This window comes from Rattus norvegicus, chromosome 5, assembly GCF_021556685.1.
Source record: "Rattus norvegicus strain SHRSP/BbbUtx chromosome 5, alternate assembly SHRSP_T2T, whole genome shotgun sequence".
In the NCBI taxonomy this organism is placed as follows: domain Eukaryota; kingdom Metazoa; phylum Chordata; class Mammalia; order Rodentia; family Muridae; genus Rattus; species Rattus norvegicus.
Genome location: NC_141538.1, coordinates 95,906,555 through 95,925,361, shown reverse-complemented (window position 1 = coordinate 95,925,361; position 18,807 = coordinate 95,906,555). Strand labels below are relative to the sequence as shown.

At 37.7% G+C, this 18,807-nt stretch overlaps 1 protein-coding gene across 23 annotated transcripts in view; it reads left to right on the top strand.

Annotated features, from left to right (window-relative positions):
• Ptprd (protein tyrosine phosphatase, receptor type, D) overlaps positions 1 to 18,807 on the top strand; it is a 2,326,896-nt gene that overhangs the window by 2,180,028 nt on the left and 128,061 nt on the right. For 10 of the 23 annotated variants that reach the window (NM_001427220.1, XM_087549032.1, XM_087549026.1 and 7 more), the window contains 4 exon segments: positions 314 to 901; positions 1,338 to 1,435; positions 2,301 to 2,560; positions 14,027 to 14,117. In NM_001427220.1, coding sequence (NP_001414149.1) covers positions 314 to 901; positions 1,338 to 1,435; positions 2,301 to 2,560; positions 14,027 to 14,117 — 1,037 coding nt within the window. 23 annotated transcript variants of the gene reach the window in all.

Genomic DNA, 18,807 nt, shown 5'->3' with positions numbered 1-18,807 from the left:
GCATTGTGCATATCCATTCATTGTAGTTATTGCTCTCATTAGCTATATCTAGTTTGTTAATCATTCCTTGGATTCATTTTGCTATGGCAAGAATAAGCATTGATGTATAAAGCTTATATTCATTACCAAACTCTATGTCAGCCTACTTTACTAAAGACAGGAAAAGACAATTATTTGATAATGGTATATACAATAAGCATTGCTTCCTTTATAAACAAGGAGAATACTAGCAGAGTGACTCCCCAACTTGGCACTAGCTGACATATGGTCATAAATGGCAGTCATTCTTACCATTCCATTCTATGTGCTCTAGTTCCAGGGAGACCCCGGCTCGTGATTAACCACACTCAAATGAATACTGCCCTCATTCAATGGCACCCCCCTGTGGACACATTTGGACCCCTTCAGGGCTACCGACTTAAGTTTGGCAGAAAAGATATGGAGCCACTCACTACTCTGGAGTTCTCTGAGAAAGAAGATCACTTCACAGCCACAGACATCCACAAGGGCGCATCATATATCTTTAGACTCTCAGCCAGAAACAAAGTGGGCTTCGGAGAAGAAATGGTGAAAGAAATTTCTGTCCCAGAAGAAGTACCCACTGGATTCCCTCAAAACCTTCATTCAGAAGGCACTACTTCAACCTCCGTTCAGATATCGTGGCAACCACCTGTGCTAGCAGAGAGAAATGGCGTTATCACCAAGTATACCCTCCTGTATAGGGATATCAACGTCCCCCTTCTTCCAATGGAGCACCTTATTGTTCCAGCTGACACTTCTATGACACTCACTGGCTTAAAATCTGACACTACATACGATGTAAAAGTACGTGCTCACACGAGCAAAGGGCCCGGGCCATATAGTCCCAGTGTCCAGTTCAGGACACTGCCTGTGGATCAAGGTAGGATTTGTCTGCTTATGGCCTTCCTCCTTTAAAGGAATATCGATCTTTGGAAATCAGTATTTTGAAGCTGTAAATAACTGATCGGCCCATTCATATTAATAGGTTCAGCACTACAAGCAGGTAATGTACGTATGACTTAATCCATTTTGAAAACTGTAGATTTCAGTTGTAGAATGCCACTGCAAGGCTGGCTGGCAGAACTCTGTGTCCTCAGGTAAGATAAACAGAGGATAGTTGACTGAATTGGAAAGAAAGGAGAGTGCTTTATGAGAATGGGTATTAAAGTGAGTTCTCTCAACAGGTAGGCAAATCACATTTCTGTCTTTGTTCTATGTAGGCAGCATCTGTCCTAAGCCCTACGATCCATGGTGGTAAAGAACAAGTTATATGCTTTAAGAATAGTTTAAATACATAGTTTTTCCTTTTCCAGCAGTGTTTGCAAAAAATTTTCATGTCAAAGCAGTTATGAAGACCTCAGTGCTGCTGTCTTGGGAAATTCCCGAAAATTATAATTCTGCTATGCCTTTCAAAGTAAGTAATCTTTAGGAATCATGGGCAGATGTATAATGGACAGCTAACAATGGCACATTATTTGTAACATATACAGAATAGTTGATGGGGACAGATGGGTCATGGATATAGTTTCATGATAAAGCATTCACCTAGCTTGTATGAGGCCCTGGGTTAGCTCTCCAGGATTACAAAGCAAAGTAGATTTGGGCTCATAGTTTCTAGTGCTATTTGTGACTTTCATGAACAAGTTGCATGTGGAACTTTAACTCTGTGACTTTTGTCATTCTAGAGAGTAAGTAGACCCCCAGAACCACAGTGCCATGACTGACTTGGTACCTTGTACATTGAACTTGAACTTTTTACAGCAAAGTAATAATTTTTATTTCCATTAGAAAAGGAGACAGATCTGTCTGATTTCAACTAATTTACAATACAGTGCTTTGCATGATTTTAAGATTGTATTTATTGATCTGAAATCCTCACACTTTAAAAATATAACTGACTTGCCACTGAGTATCATTTGTAAAATGAATAGAAAACTATTTTTGGTAAATAAAAATATATTTAGAACAGGATTTAAAACTTCCTAGTAAATTATGAATATTGAAAGCCTAGAATACTTTGTATTATGACCACATGTAACTAATGGGTGAAATCTTGAAAACTCATTTTATTATTTCTTTGTTATGCATTTTTTAAGAGACTCAGGAATGTTTTCCCTTTACAGAGTAAGAACTATCGCAAAAAATTGATGCAGATGCCAGAATTACAAATACTTATGGGATTAGGAACTGCCCAGAAATAGAATTGAGCTGGCAAAGCAAATAAATAACAATTGGTTGAGAGACTGATAACCAATTTGTGACTGATTGTATTTCTGTAGATTCTTTATGATGATGGGAAAATGGTGGAAGAAGTGGATGGCCGCGCTACCCAGAAGCTGATTGTTAACCTGAAGCCTGAGAAGTCATATTCCTTTGTGCTAACCAATCGTGGGAACAGTGCTGGCGGATTGCAGCATAGGGTGACAGCAAAGACTGCCCCAGATGTGCTCCGCACCAAGCCTGCCTTCATCGGGAAGACAAACTTGGATGGCATGATTACTGTGCAACTGCCTGATGTTCCTGCAAATGAAAACATAAAGTAAGTTAATTTAAGGATAGAAAGGCAAGTAAATATAGAGCCTGTATTTCAGTGTTATTGTGGTTATAAAAGAATGGATTGCTGACTATAACATGTAAAAGTCTCCTGTATAGGCGCAGACTTTTGTTCTCCAGGTTTTAGCACACTCTGTGTTCATATTTATGTTAACACAGTCTCATCATTGTAACATTGAGCTTTTCTTTTTCTGTTCCAGACATATTATTTTGAAAGACAGAGAACAAGTTGTTAAAATGCAATTTATTGTGGTATATGAAATACAGTTGGTAATTGACAGCAAAATAATAATACTTATTATAACTGAAGGAAGTATTAAGATCTGTAAAAAGACTGAAAGAGGATATAAGAACTCAAGTATCTGAAAATAATGTATAACAGTGAGATTTTGTTTGGGTGCTAAAATATAGGAACGATTCAGGTACAAAATAATTTTCAAGGAAAAATAAATACACCACATAGCACAGTATAAAAGTTAGCAGACCAAAAATACAAAATTAACCCAGTAAGTTAAGAAGTTTTTCTAAAGATGACTTCATACCTAATAGAAAAACAAAGCATATCAGTGAAGTATGAAGAACAAGTGTTGGAGTAGACCTTGGCAATGAAAGGAAGTTAGCTCTATCATTAGTGAGCCTGGCACAGAATAGGAGATATGAAGACTATCGTTACAGTAACCTCAAGACTGACCATGCTAACATCATTTCGAAGGTCAAATAGGAACCTTACAAACTATAAGAATGTTATATGTCGAGGGACAGTGCACACTTTAGTGAGGGCATCAAGTAGTCCTGTCAGGCCGGACCCAGAACAGTTGGGCAAGCTGGGAAAAGGGGTGAGGGTTGGGGTGGTAACAGGGTAGACAAGAGGCTTGTTGTGCTTGGCAGGTGCAGCTGCATTCTGTAGACAGCAGAAACTCACTAAAGCTCTGGATGCAAAAACCAGCGTGATGGCCATCATGTGATGCCTCACTTTTGTCTTTCCACCCTCGGAGCCATTTACTGAACATCTGGAGACATATTAGATAGAACTGTTACATGTTTGGGATGAAAAATACATTTTTATCTTTATTGTGTTACATGGTAAAGTCAAGATGAAATCATTGTGAAATGTTTGAAGTTGTACAGAAGGACGTGTGTGCATAATTCGTGTACTGCTACACTAACCAGAGCCCCCTAATGTGGGAGAGAAAATTTTGGAGAAGTCATCACATAGTCAGTTGGCACTGGACAAATTATACAACTACAGAATAGGACAAATAGTGGTCCACACAAGAGGCAGAGGGGAGTACAGCAGGGGTCAGCATGTGCTTTAAAAGCACATGCTTTCAGAGGAAGGAACAGTATCATACATGGTTCAGAGTTGTGAACTTAGATAACATAACAGACTGATTTGGTTTACTATTCATTGAAGTGGTGAAATATCAAGAGGAAATCTGAGGCAAAATCAACAAGGTTACTATTCACCGAAGATGTGCAATACCAAAATGGAATCACTCAGCATTGAATGTGCATTCTAAATGAAGTCTTTTGGGGCACAAATCTGGTAATCACCAGAGCAGCATTGGATTTTATCAGGAATGGCAGAACATTGAATCAGTGTTGCAATAAGAGGAATAAAGGTTTGAATAAGGGGAGAATCCTCTGACAACCGAGAATGGTTTCATATATCGGGGCACCTGGGTAAGGACACAGTGGCCAAGGTACTATATGGGATGGGTCATTTAAACAGTAAGTTCTGGCCAGGTCTGGTGACACTCCTGTAATATTAGCATTGGAAAGGCTGAGGCAGAAAGATTGGAAATTTGCAGACAGCCTGGGTTAGTAACAAGTCCCTGTCTTAATCACACAAAACAAGAGAATCCCCAACTTTGGACAAGATAGCACTCTTACCCCCAAACTGAATGAAAATAATGAAAAAAAAGTATTAAAAGTAAAAATATGAAAGAAGAAATTTTAGTGAAGTATAATTTGTGAAATTCACTCAGGATTAAATAGTAACTTTGACCCACTTTACACTCGGGCAAATCAATCTTTCCTGCATAGTCCTTCACTTGACGCTTATTTGATAAAAACGATGGCAGGTTTCCCCACAAGTAATAGAATTTCCAAAATGCACTCCGATAAGGTCTTCATTTTGTCTAATCTTCTTTTTCAGTTTCTGAAAATTAAAAGTGAAAATACAATGCCAGCACATTTTTTATCACAGTAAAATTTAAAATGAGTGCAAGATTATATGTTCTGTGTTGACTTTTTAATTCATTCAGAGTTTCTATTATTAACGATATACATGTTTTTGAAACTGCTTTATTGAAATATAATTGAACCATATAGAAAGTGGTAAAGCTAAGCTAAGTGGTAAGCACTTGGCAGGCAGAGGCAGGATGATCTCAGAAAGTATGAGACTAACATCATCTACATAGTGGGTCGCAAGCCAACCAGGACAACATGATAAGACTTTGTCTCACAAAAAAAGTGGTACATATTAAATAATCAGAATTTGGTCAGTTTTTATTATAATTATCATCCATCAAAGTATGGAGGCTCTAGTTCTAGTAGGCAAACTGAGCAAGTAAAGTGTGGCAGGCAATGTGATAGAAGTTCATTCAATGAAAAGCTTCAGAATATATTATTAATGTTTTTTTCCAGATTTTATTCTTCCCTTGGTTCACATTACCCCCCAAACAGTTCCACATCCCATACTGCCCATCCCCTCCACACACCCTCCCCTATCTTCACAAGGATCTCCCCACCTCACCCACCCCACCAGACCCCTAAACTTCCTGGGACCTCCAATCTCTTGAGGATTAGGTGCGTCTTCTCTGACTGAACCCAGACCCAAGAGTCCTCTGTTGTATATGTGCTGGAGGCCTCATCTGAGCTGGAGTATGCTGCCTGGTTGGTGATCCAGTATCTGAGAGATCTCGGGGGTCCAGGTTAATTGAGACTGCTGGTCCTCTTATGGGATCGCCCTCCTCCTCAGCTTCCTCCAGCTTTCCCTAAATCAACCAGAGGTGTCAGCAGCTTCTGTTTGTTGGTTGGGTGCACATATCTGACTCTTTCAGCTGCTTGCCGGGTCTTTTGGAGGGCAGTCATGATGGGTCCCTTTTTGTGAGCACTCCATAACCTCAGTAATAGTGTCATGTCTTGGAACCTCCCCTTAAGCTGCAACCCAGTTTGGACCTGTCACTGGACCTCTTTAAGCAACCCATAGTTGACCTACTTGGGAGAGTTGAATAATGATGTCTGTCAAAATGTTCTGTGATTAGCTGGGCTCCTAGCCATGTTTAGTAACTCATAGAGTCATTGTAGAAAAGGTGACATCTGTCCTCAGGCTTTAGGAATCACAAATTTTCTTGGGTGGTAATTGCTTATGCCTCTAATCCTAACACACAGGAGGCAGAAGCAGGCAAATCTTTGAGTATGAGGCCAGCCAGGGCTACAGAGATAGTTCCAGGACAGCCAGGACTATACAGAAAAACCTTATTCCAAAACTAACAAATAGACAACAACAAGCAAACAAACAAACAAACAAAAAACAAAACAAAGCAAAGCAAAAACCACTCAGGGTACTATCTGGGTGGGTGCAGAGGGCTCATAGGAGACACCAGGAAAGAGCTTGTACAAGGTCTCTTACAGCACATCCTACGTTTTCTGTTAGGATCTAGCAAATCGATATTGGGTACACAGTGTATTTCTAGTACTGTGCCAAGTTGAAGTCCTATCTTAACATAAGATACAGATCACATGGATCTGATGGAGTAGGGGGCTCTGGAAACAGAAATCATGTCAGCCTAATACAGATGTCTAGAAAAATCATGCTGAAGATAACAGTTAGAGTCAGTGTGAAAGAAAGCCTAAAAGTTGTAGACGATTACAAACCAGCAAAAAATGGGGACGATAAATTCGATCCATTAAAGAAAACCTGTGTATTTCCTTGAACAAAACTGAAACTGGCATTGTTTTTGTTTTTATGACTTTTCTTGGCTGATACAGAACATGTCTTAGTGAAGGCTTTAGAGAAAATTGGCAGTTTATTTATTGATTGCAAATTTAAGTTTCATGTTTCAACTTTTGAGTGAGTTCAGATGCTCCAGAATGTCTTCTGTGCTTTAGGGGTTCGCTGTGTTTGTTTTGTAGCTGTTCAGTGTTACTTTTGACTTATGTGCTTTGGGTACATCTACTTGCATTTAGAGTCAGGAAAAAGTGATAAAACTTCGGGTAACAGGAGGACACACAAATAATGAGGTTCAGAAAGAAAACAAACAGCTGTGGAAAAACTGGTTTCTAGAAATGAAATAAAGATTCTCAGAAATACATTTTTTCCTTCTCGAAAAAATATTAAAAAACCAAAAACAAAAATTGAACTACAAGAGCGCTGGAGAAGAAAGAACATCAGACCTATAGGGAATGAAACAAAACCTGATTTAAAATTCACAATAAATCTGTACTAATTTTTCTGTTAACAAATTATTTTCTAGGGCTCCTTAAAGGAATAATAGTGGAAACATGCCCATTCTGCCTGGCATCTCTATTTCCGTACCTGGCATGAGGAGTAATTCCAAGAAGGTCCCATATCATCCTGTGCCATTTACTACAGTTGACAAGTTTTGTTCAGTATTCTAGGAGCAAAATGCAGAAAGCGAGTAGAACTCTACCTGACCTGTGGGTGCTAACGTCTTAAGTATAAGCTGTGTGGAACCCTGCTGAGTGACAGTGTCTCCTGGCTAGTGAAAGGGTTTGATGACTGAAGGCTATTTGCTTGCTAACAGAAACCGCTTTCTCAGTCACTTCCATGTAAATTGTGACGTCTTCACTCCAACCTGTCTTTACCATGTGCTAAATAATAATAATATTAATAATAATAATAAATAATAATAATAATAAAAGTTTCCTATTCACTTAAAATATGATAGAGCATGCTCTGACTGCATAAGCCAGAAGAGCACTTAGGCTACCCTAAAATTTCAATTACAGGTGAGCCACGGGTTGTGGGTACTAGGAACTAAGCTCAGGCCCTCTGGAAGAGTCCAAAATACTCTTAATTACAGCCGTCTATCCAACAAGAAATATGAATTGAAGACACAGCTTCTTATTTCTGTCTTTTTCTTATACTTGGTTCTTATATTGTCTTGTGGAGGCAAGCAAATGGCTGAATTATTTTGTAAACAGCCTCAAGGATGCATCGGGCTCTGTCGTCATGAGTTCTATGATGCTTCAGTCTTAGTTTGTAATAGTTGTGAAGACAGAATACCAATTAGAAAATGCTATAATGCTACCATTACTCCAACATGAAGCACATTTATTACAAAGGGCACTCCTGTGGTTTTTATATAGCAGCATTTTACTCTGATTGATTAAAACTGAAAGCAGACCGTGGACTGTGCTTATAGATAAAGCTTCTGCCAGGTACCAGGTATAAAATTAGTTTCATAATGACTTAGCATGTCAGAACAGAAATGGAAAAGTGTATTCTCTCTGGTCACACCACACATTTGGTACACAAACGTACAGGCAGAATATGCATATACATACATATACACACAAATAATATAATAGATACATATGTACATATATATATATGAAATAAATAGATAAGAAATAGGATTTTAAAAATACCCCTTAAGTAGATGGGAGAACAAAGAGAGTTTCAGCACTTACACCTGGCCCCAGGACTTGGATGCTGGAAATGCCATAATCACTACATTATGTAGGTTGCCAGAGTTACAGGAAAGATAAGGGAAGCCTTCCTATTTATCACCTCATTGCTTCATCAGTGAAGTGAATGAAGCTAAGGATACTACACACGACTAAAAAGATTCAACATCTTAATTTGAAGATAGAAATTGGAAAGATCATTCAACCTACTGTTGGCTTTCTGTGATAAAGTAATTTGATTTAAGCAATACACACAAAACATAACAGGAAAAAATTATGTGAAGATTGACATTTATCCTTGAACTTTGAGAAAGATTTTGGCCTCCAGTTGAATAACAAGTTTCAAAATGCCAAGATCGATTATACATGCTAAAAGACTGGCTGCATCTGAAGTAGGGCTATGTAACAAAGAACAGAACTTGTCTTCTCACATAATTATATGGAGCTTGGACCCTTGATAATAGTGTATTAAATGAAATTACTAAAACTTTGTTTGATATAATTTAAATTCTGAAGGTTGTAACTAGATAAGTTAAATACAACTATACTGAAAAAAAATCACAATTTAAAATTAGTTGTAGACTTCATGGATACATTAATTAAGAAAAATTTTAAACTATTCTATTAACATAATAGTTGAGGTCTCTGTCGACAAAGGTATTTTGAGCCCAAAATCCAGGCTTCAGGCAAACAAGCAAAGTGCAAGTGCAATATAGAACTTAGATTTAAATATTTTTCCATTTCAAATAATTATACTCACTTGTTATGGTTTTGTCAATATAAATGTATAGGACATATATCATCTCCTTATTTGTCCCGCTCCCCTTATCTGGGTCCTCTCATCTTTCATAAGATGTTATGTGAGATTAGAGCAAAGATTACTAGTAAACTTACCAGAAAAGTATAGTAAGCTTTATGTTTCCTATATAAACTCCATGTGGCCCTCGTCATTATTTTTCTAATGGAAGGAAGACAAGCTTGATCAGAATGGAAATTGTAAACTCTCATAGGGAAATCCACACATTTTTAACTACTTAATTTAGAAGAGACATAAATCCCATGAGCCACCAAGCCTAACCATTTCCACTGTTCAGTAGGAAAGTAATTCAGTGATAAACTGGCAGTGCTGCATGAATTTTGAAGAGATCACATGTACATCTACCTTAATAATAGTCTTCAAAATATACAAATATTCCTTAAATAGTATAAAATTATAGATGCAAAATGGTCAATTTATGTAACAGTGCTACCCAAAGTCAGAAAATGGTTCTCTTGTGCAGTAATAAGTTAAATAATATTTAAGGAAAGAAAATTAACTTGATGTGCTTCTAAGCAGTTGGGACAGAATGATCAAGGATGTGTTGACCAAATGCCCCCCGGTCAAGTCAAAACACTGAAAACCAATCTAGGTATAACTTAGTGTGGGCAAAGGGATTCAAGCAAGACTCTGACAGGTCTTACAATATCTTGGTCTTTATCCTAAAAGAAATGAGGCTTCATTGAAATATCATCAGGGGTTGAAATGGCACAATCAATTTTGTATTGTGAAATGAAAGTTTCAGAGAGTAGACTAGAAAAAGGTAGGTGGTGGAGAGGGAAAGTTATGGGACTATTGTCCAGGCATGACAAAAAAATGGAATGACGCCAGATGAGTGGCAGTAGAGTGCCAGAGAAGTGACTCCTCTGGAGATAGGATTGAGAAGTTAAGAGCACTCGGCAATGAAGCAGGAAAGGAAGGGGAAAGAAGAAAGTGAAAACAGCCTTCCAATATAATGGCCAGACCTCCTGCTGGGGTTGCAATGGCTATGGTGCACCCTGAGACCAGAAAAGACTTGGTGTTTATTTCATGTCACCACAGTGATAGCTAACACACTTTGGCACATAGAGTTGAAGAACCTTTGATATTCAGAAGAGAGTTTGGAGTGAAGGTAATTAGCTATGCATTATTTGCATAAAGCTAATATTCTAGATTCTGAGTGAGAATGGAATCTCCTTGGATTAACAAAAAAAAAATGAGCAGGAAGTAAAATTCTGGGACAGAGTGTCTTAAAATTCTATGATTTAAGAATTTTACATCAATAATAAATTCTGCTACAATGATAAAGTTTGTATAGTAAATCATAAAAGGAGTAAGTCAAGAATGTTGCTAGTTATGAAAAAAGTCATAGAATTCTTTATGGAATGTCTTACCTATATGCTAAGAGAAGTTTTAAACAGATAAAAAAAATTATTCTTTCAATATAACACCATGTAGGCATGTGATGCTTTAAGTCCCTAGAGTGCTGATGGATACAGTGTACCACTGAGACAGTACAGGGCTGAGGCAGTACAGGGCTGAGGCAGTACAGGGCTGAGGCAGTACAGGGCTGAGGCTGTGCAGTGTTGAGGCCGTGCAGTGTTGATACAGCACTGTACAAAGACAGCGGTGATGCAGTGCAGGGTTGAGGCAGTGCAGTGCTGAGGCAGCCCTGTGTTGAGGCAATGATGAATCAGTGCAGTGCTGAGACAGATGGAGCAGAGAAAGCACGAAACTTACCAGAGAATTTGAACAGTAAGAGATGGGAGAGACCACATGATCGGACTATGGTTTTGAATTTTTTTGTATTTTGGGCTTTCTTTGTTTGTTGTGGTGTGTTTGTTTATTCAACTTGTAGAAGAAAGGATTTATTTGGGTTTGCAGTGTTTGAGACAGTTTCCATGATGTCCATGATGACACTGTAAAGATACAGCAGCTGGCACATCATCTGAGAGCTCACATCTTAAGTCATAACGAGGAAAACACATCAGAAATTGTTAGGCTGTAAACTTGAAGAGACAACTTTTATGCACGTACTTTTTCCAATGATCACACACCTGCTGAGCCTCCTCAGACATCCCCATGAACTGAGGACCATGTATTTAAATATCTGAGCCTATGGGGGACATTATTACTCAAACCACAGATGGGACAGCTGTTTATATAGAGAGACTGTCCCCCAACCCCTGTCTTTTAACTAGTGGATACTTGGCCAGGACTTCTCTTTGCTTTGAGTTTTCAAGTGTGGCTTCAAGTGTGGTTTATTGGCAATCTGAAGGCTCCAATGGGAAGAACAATGTTGAGATCAATGTACTTGCATCAGCAGTACTGTGTTTAGTGTGTGTCTTAGGAAATTAAGAGGAAGGAAAATGGAAACCCAGTGTCATGATAAGTATAGTTCCAGTCATCTTCTGTACTTAAAGGAAAGATTATGGCTTGTCTACATGGTCAGGTAGGATTATAGTTTGCTAGAAAGATGAGGAGAATTTTTCAGATTGTGTTTTCTCTGTCAGTAAGTGATATGGATCCCTTCTCCAAAGAAGATGTAGATGTTCAATCTCTGAGTCTGCATGAGAAAATTATGTTCAAGAGACAAGCTGTATGGAGACCTAGCAGCCTGTCTGTATCTGAGGGTCATAAATTTATGGTATGATCTGCACTGTTATATTATTTCTCGTGCTTTATTTAGCCTCCTGGGCTTAGGGAAAGAAAGTGGCATGGATTTCAACTGTGGCTTTGGGGGGAAAATTGACAGCTAAAAGCAATGAGAGCCTCATCTCTCTAAGAATAGAAAGGAAAGCACCAATGACACTGGCAGAGTTCTGAAGGTAGAAAACTCTGATCCCTCACACACACACATACACACACTCGCATCTTCTAGAAGGAAGTGAGAAGCTGGACTTGGTAGGCTTTTGATAATGCTGGAACACATCCACTATAAAAAAAAAAAAAACGTGCTTTGGATAACATGAATTCTAGATTGCCAGATCTCATGAAAGGTGCAAGGCTGTTGTGAAGGCAGTTCTGCCTGCCTTGCCTGCCATAGATGAGTGCTTAGATCAGTAGACAAAGAACGTGATAGATATCTGACCATCCTGGTAATTAATGCTCTGGGGTAAGCTGCTACTTTCTTATCTCACCAGAGAGTTCACTGAATAATTGGGGGATAGTGCTGAAGTAAAAATATGGATTTTTCTATGTATAAGAATGACAACTGAATATGAAAGAGGAAGAAAAATTAATAGAAGTCATCAGCTTGACTGATCTACCAGAACATGCAGGGAAACAATGGGCAGTCTCTGCTAACCCCCAGTGTCATTGCCGTAGGAAGAGAAGCTCTCCTGACTGCGCAGGGATGAAAATCGAGAGGCTCCTTGACAAGTGTGTTTATCAAGTGCATCTGCAGTGTTATTTTGAACGCTCAGTTGCAGCTCTGTCATTTCTCTCCATGCTCATTTAACATGATGGACTTGTTTGGCAAATCGTTCAGGTGGTAGGAGGGTGTGAATAGGAGGAAGCTTAGTCTGGATCACAAAATAAAAAAAAAATGGCCTCCTTTACACACTCCAACTCTTACTTCTCCTCACCCTCCTTGATCATCATGCTTCTTTGTGGTAAAGAAAATGAATGGCCGGATGCTGGACTCTTATACATCTGTAGATTAGTTGCTCAGAGCACCATGGAGAAAAGATTCCGGTTTGAATTGAATTCTTGATTAAGGGAAGGGTTCAATGACTTCTTTACCTGTACGGTGTAGCATCTGTAACATGCTAGGGAAGAACGCGGACACCTTGCTGGTATCCACTGGCTTCTCTTCCATTCCGTGTGCTGCACAGGCTGCCAAGCTCCTTTAGTGCTTCTATATTCATTTCTCCTGAGAACAGGCTCATAGTCCTTATTCAGAATATACAACTGAAATTCAAGGCGTTTTCTATGACTCTACACCAAATTTATGAAATTCTCAGGAATAGAATAAATGAAAAACAAAAGAAAGAAAGAAAAACCATCATGAAGGTTTCAATGGATTCCCTCACTGTTTAAATGTTTAAATTGGGCAGTTATTTAATTGTTCTTACTTTATCTGTGACCAGCCTCTCTTCCCAATCTTTTAAGGATTGTGATGGAAAAAGGCAAAACTAGATGATGCATTTAATACAGTGCCTAAAATTATAGTGTCATTGCTATATTATCAGTTAACATTTGCAGTGTTTTCATTCTGAACATTGATATGAGCATAGTTCTCACACACGCAGAGGAAGAGAGGGCTGTGCACTATATTGAAGTTACCGTGCACCTTCATTACCAATGAAGTCCTCGTCTGAAACATGGAGCTTTATGCAGTACTCATGTTTCAGTTGACCATCCTCAGTGTATGGAACATTTGAACTTACTTCTGGACATTTTATTTCACTGAATCCTATTTTGAAGGACTTTAGGGAGAAATAGTCCCCAAATACCTGTACTACTTAAAATTTTAGAATTTCCCTAGCTTTTTAATGTGCTTTTATCTTCACATAGTTATATGATGATGAGTGATTTAACATTCTTTTGTTTTTATTTAAATATAATAAACATAACTAGTATTTGTACAAAATAAGAGATGCTTAGACAATAGACATTTTACTATATTAAAAACCTTTTTATTTGTTAATATTAAAAATGTTTAGTACATCAGTCTGAAGTGGTAATTTAAATATAGCTTGGGTGTGTCTAATGGTAGGATGCTAACAAAAATATCTGCTGTTTGGGATACTTAATAATGAGCAGACAACCATGTGAAATTACTCCATGAAGTCATCCAGGTCGCACATTGACATCTTCTATATTTTTTAAATTAAACAAACAAGTAGTTATTTTTTCTTAGTATAAAAAATAGATGAGTCACCCTACATTCATAATTTTTCTTCTGTCTTAATGTTTGGTCTGCAAAAGATTAAAGGTTGTAACCATTTTTCTTTTTCTCTGAAGTAACTATATTGTTTTTTCATTCTTAAACAGGGGTTACTACATTATTATTGTGCCTTTGAAGAAGTCTCGTGGGAAATTCATCAAGCCCTGGGAGAGCCCTGATGAAATGGAGTTAGATGAGGTAACTGTGTCTTTGTTGTCTTTCTATGGAAGCCTCTTAGCACTTTATTAAGGTCTCAGCTATGGTGTGTCTGGAAAACTGAGCGAATCAGGAAAGGGGGCTTGCTTTACTCTAGGAATTCTAACAAAGATCCTTCTGTTTTAATTAAAAGATTACAATCTGTTTTATCTGCGTTGTCCTTATTCTTTCGCTACCTACCCATTGTAACCATGATGCAGAAGTGTGGAAGGTGATGGATGTTGCTACTCTTAATAGAATTCTAGAGGCCTTAGTTTGGCAGTTGCCAAGGGGCTTTCCTATGGGGAATATTCTTTATAGCACATTACATTTCACCAGGGTCTTTATCACATTTTCATTGAGTTCTACTCACTCCCAAACATTTAGTTGCCTTAATCTCTGCTTTGTTACTTTTCAGAAACCAAAGTTCATGTGAGTGCTGGGGGAGAAAAAAGCAAAATTCTGAGGAAAGAAGGGAATGTAGTATAAAATGCAGCATGCACTGACGAGTTTAACAGACTCCAGAGTCTTAGGACTACATGATTTGAGTGCTGCTTCTTTGTAAAATGGTCTGGTTTTATGTGTATGGGTGTTTTTCCTGTGTGTGTGTGTGTGTGTGTGTGTGTGTGTGTGTGTGTGGTTATGTATTGTGTGTGAGTTCATGGAACCTGTGGAGATCAGAAGAGGGTACTGGGTCTCCTGGGACTAGGCTTACAGATGACTGTTAGTCCCCACGTGATGCTGGGAAGGAAGCCTATGTCCTCTATCAGAGCAACAAGTGCTCTTAACTGCTGAGCTATCTCTCTTGCTTCATTTGTACATTTTAAAAGTAACTATTACATACTTCAGTATTGTGAAAAAACAGATACAGTGCATTTACCAGGACTTCAGACATGGTCGTATCCACCAACAAAGGCTGGGAGTCACTGTTGAAATACTACAGAGACTTTTTTTATACAAATGTTGTAAGTTTATAAGTCCCTCCAACATCAAGATACATGCAGTTTTAATTTATGTGGTTCCTTTACAACATGGCCCATAGCTCATAATAATCATATTATTTCTGTATATTCTTTCTACTTCAGATTAGTACAAAATGGACCAAGGGCAATGATTCATTCCCTGACTACATTACAAGGAATTGTTGATGTTTTTGTAATGTCACTGGACAAAGGTGATGTGTTCCAATAAAGGGGGATTTGGGGTTGGGCTTGCATCCCTTGGCAGATGTACACCATCTTTACAAGTGTGCCTCATCCTTACCTACCTATTTGGTGAGTTAAATCCGTTCAGGCACTGAAGGCTAGACAAGTTCAAGGTCAGGACTCTGCTTGTGTCACTAGTGATTACATGACCTGACTGCAGTATATGACACATTTCAGTAATGTGGTCACACAGCTTAGTTGTCAGTTTGCTTTCTGTCAGTTATGATGTTAGAGAAACAGGATCTTTTCTCTAAGCAGTTAACCCCATGTCAGTCTATAGTTCATAGCTGAGTTATAATATTGTCATTTCCACATTTTTGTTGAAATTGGATTTTTAAATGCAAAGATAACTTGGAGAATCTATAAATAGTTCTACCTATTTAAAACAAGTTTTCAAAGCAGTGAGATCCAAGCCAAAAGGGACATCAAATGCTTTCAATAATGTGCCTTTCTTAGATGTAAAGCCGTTTGATAGGAGGGAATAGAAAGCAATTCTCTTTTACAGCCAGGTTTTAACCTCCAGAATGCACAGTAATGCTAATGGATTAAAATATAGAGTTATGTGACATTGAACTTTCTTGCAATTAAATTCCACAGGTCTGTGCTACTGATTCCCATAACAAAGGGTCATTTTAATCATCCTTTGAGTTGTGGTGCATTAATCTGTATAATAGCTTGATAAAGAACATTTTATTAATTCACAACTTTTGGGTCAGGATGGGTTGTTTCCCACTTTTCTTACTGATATAATTGAGACCACATTGCAGAATTAATGGTGGAAGAAATAAGATATGCATTGACTGGAAAATGAAAATTATTTCTGATAAAGAACTAAAGCCCTTGATATAACTTCTGGAATTATATCTAATATATTTTGTGACTGTTGTGGAGGGGAACAGATGAGAGTTGGCTGTAGCCCTTTCTGCTACCTCAGCCTGTTTCTGACCCCTGCAGATAGGACTTGTTTTTTACCTGGGATGGATGACAAAACCTTTTACTAATTTTATTTTGGATTTGGTACTGCTAGGTTTGATGAAGCAATGTGCTTTGCTTAAATGTATTTGACCAAGTCCTTTTTCAGTAAGGCCTGTAATTCATTAATTTACATTGTTGAAAATACATCAAGTAGAATGATGGCCTGGGGAGATATCCACATGTATGCCTCACATCTAGGCCCATACAAGATTTTTAAAAAGACTTTTTAAGTGAGTTACTCTCAAAATTATATTCTGAGATCTTTTTTGGGGGTCTGGGCTATTATCTGAATGATAAATTCATAGACTAGAATTCCTGCTTACAAGGTCAAACTGAGCAGAACAGGCCTTGATAGTTGTAATGAATTTTGGGCAGAATGACTCCCCAATGTTCATTGCATTTATTTCAGGGCAAGTGAGGTAATGTGCCAAAGCTTTTCATGGCTCTATTCTTCAAAGCATTGTCATAAAGTAATGAGGTCATATGTGGCTATAATTTTAGCATTGTGGCTAACTTTGCTATCATTTAAACTTACTTACGCCATTTAAAGTTTAGCACGAGAAGCATCCTAAAGGATACTCTTTGGAGACAGGGTCCTACTCCACATTTAACTTTAGCCAATGACTACAGTGGACCTAAAGAACACCAAAATGTTCTAACACTTAATCCCAAAGTACTTACTTTATGTTTTCTAAATAAACCCTGCTATATTGTGCTCCTCGGGATGATATTGATGAACAATGACAGCTGCCTATATCTGAAATGCGAATAGGACCAAGGTAGGGTTTGATCAGTGAAGGAGAAGCAGGGATATAGTCACATAAACAACTGATGATAAATGTTTTTGACTGACCAACTTCAAAAGACTATTCATAGCATTTGTAGTGCATTTTCCCCAGGGTTATGTAGACTATCACATACTGAACAGTGATAATCACCTTTCTAGTCACCTTTCAAGTATGATATACTAAGTATTTGGCATCAGAATTTTATAATTTCCATGTTGAAAAATCCAGGAAAAGGAAAGATGATATTCATTTATGTTAATGAAAGCAGATACACAAAAATTACCTACAAGGTAGCTGAATAAAAATGATTCAAATGATCAGCATTTAAACGTGGCATTGGATTTCTTGATTTGTGTGAAAATTAGGTTATGTGAAAACTAGGTGGAAAAATCTATCATATGCATCTCTCCTATGGATGGTTTAAAATTTTTGTTACCCAGCAAGTCTATTCATACAGGGAACCATTCTATCATGCCCAGTTTGCTGCCATAGATTCGAATGTAATTGTGATCTATTTTACATGGTTATTGTGTGGAACCAATTTGTGATCCCTGGAAAAGTGTCTGGTACCCAATAAGTACTTACTAAAGATATCATCATCATTATATGCAAACTTATATGTAACAGCAAAAGATAAATTTCTGTTCTTTCATCTGAGAAGTTGAAGCGTAATTGAGTGGCCCTCCAGGATGTCTACATAGATACATAAACACTAGAATTTTGATCCACATTTGCCAAACAGAGCATGTCTAAACCTCTGAACTTCTATAAATGCCTTAAATCTCATATAATTTTAGTTGTAGCAATAAGATCAAATATCACAGATATTTTTAGAGCATGATAAATTAAATATTATTGATACATGTCCTAGGAACAAATTATTACATAGCCAGAAGCCCATCTTTCACATTATTAGAGTTTGAGTCAGCTGTGCACATTTGTGACTCTTGATGTAAAACACACTGTATTGCCTTTGGTTGCAGACAGAGCCATTTGAGTTTACAGAAGGCCAATAATCATTTCCTTGAGAGTCTTGACTTGATTGTGTGAGCAGTTTTCGCTTTGACTTTTCAAAATTTTAATTTATGAGTATGAGTGTTTGCTTGCATGTGTCACTCTTCACCAAATTCATACTGGTATCCACGGGGGCAAAAAGAGGGTGTAAGATCCTGTGGAACTGAATGTATAAAGGTTTTTAAGCCATTCTTTGGATTCTGGGAGTTAAACCTAAGTCTACTGTAAGAACAGGTAGAATGCTCAACTGTAAAAACCCTCTATTTCTCCAGCTATTACTAGCATTTCTTTGTACAAAGTAAATTTAACCAGTTTCATTTTATTGTATCTTTTCCAACACAAAAAGCAAGTATAATAGTTTTGCTGCCCAATCTGACTAAAGTCCTTTAACTTTGTTTACCAGGATAAAGGTCGGGTTTGCCCTCAGGTAGACAGCAGTTAATCCTCAGACACATGCCCCTTTCTTCACAGACATTTAAACAAAAGTTCTTTCCAAAAAGCCACTAAGAATTGAACATTTTTCTCAAAAGTCACCCAAGACAAATAGAGGCTACTTCTCAATTAGACTCTATAAAATAACATTGCACTGTATTGAAATCAATTCTCATATCACTAATGAGATTTTCTTCCAAGGAAAGACAATGACAAGCAATAAATTATTTAAACATTAATTTTAGCTTTTCTTTTTCCTTAGAAATATAAGAAGTGTGT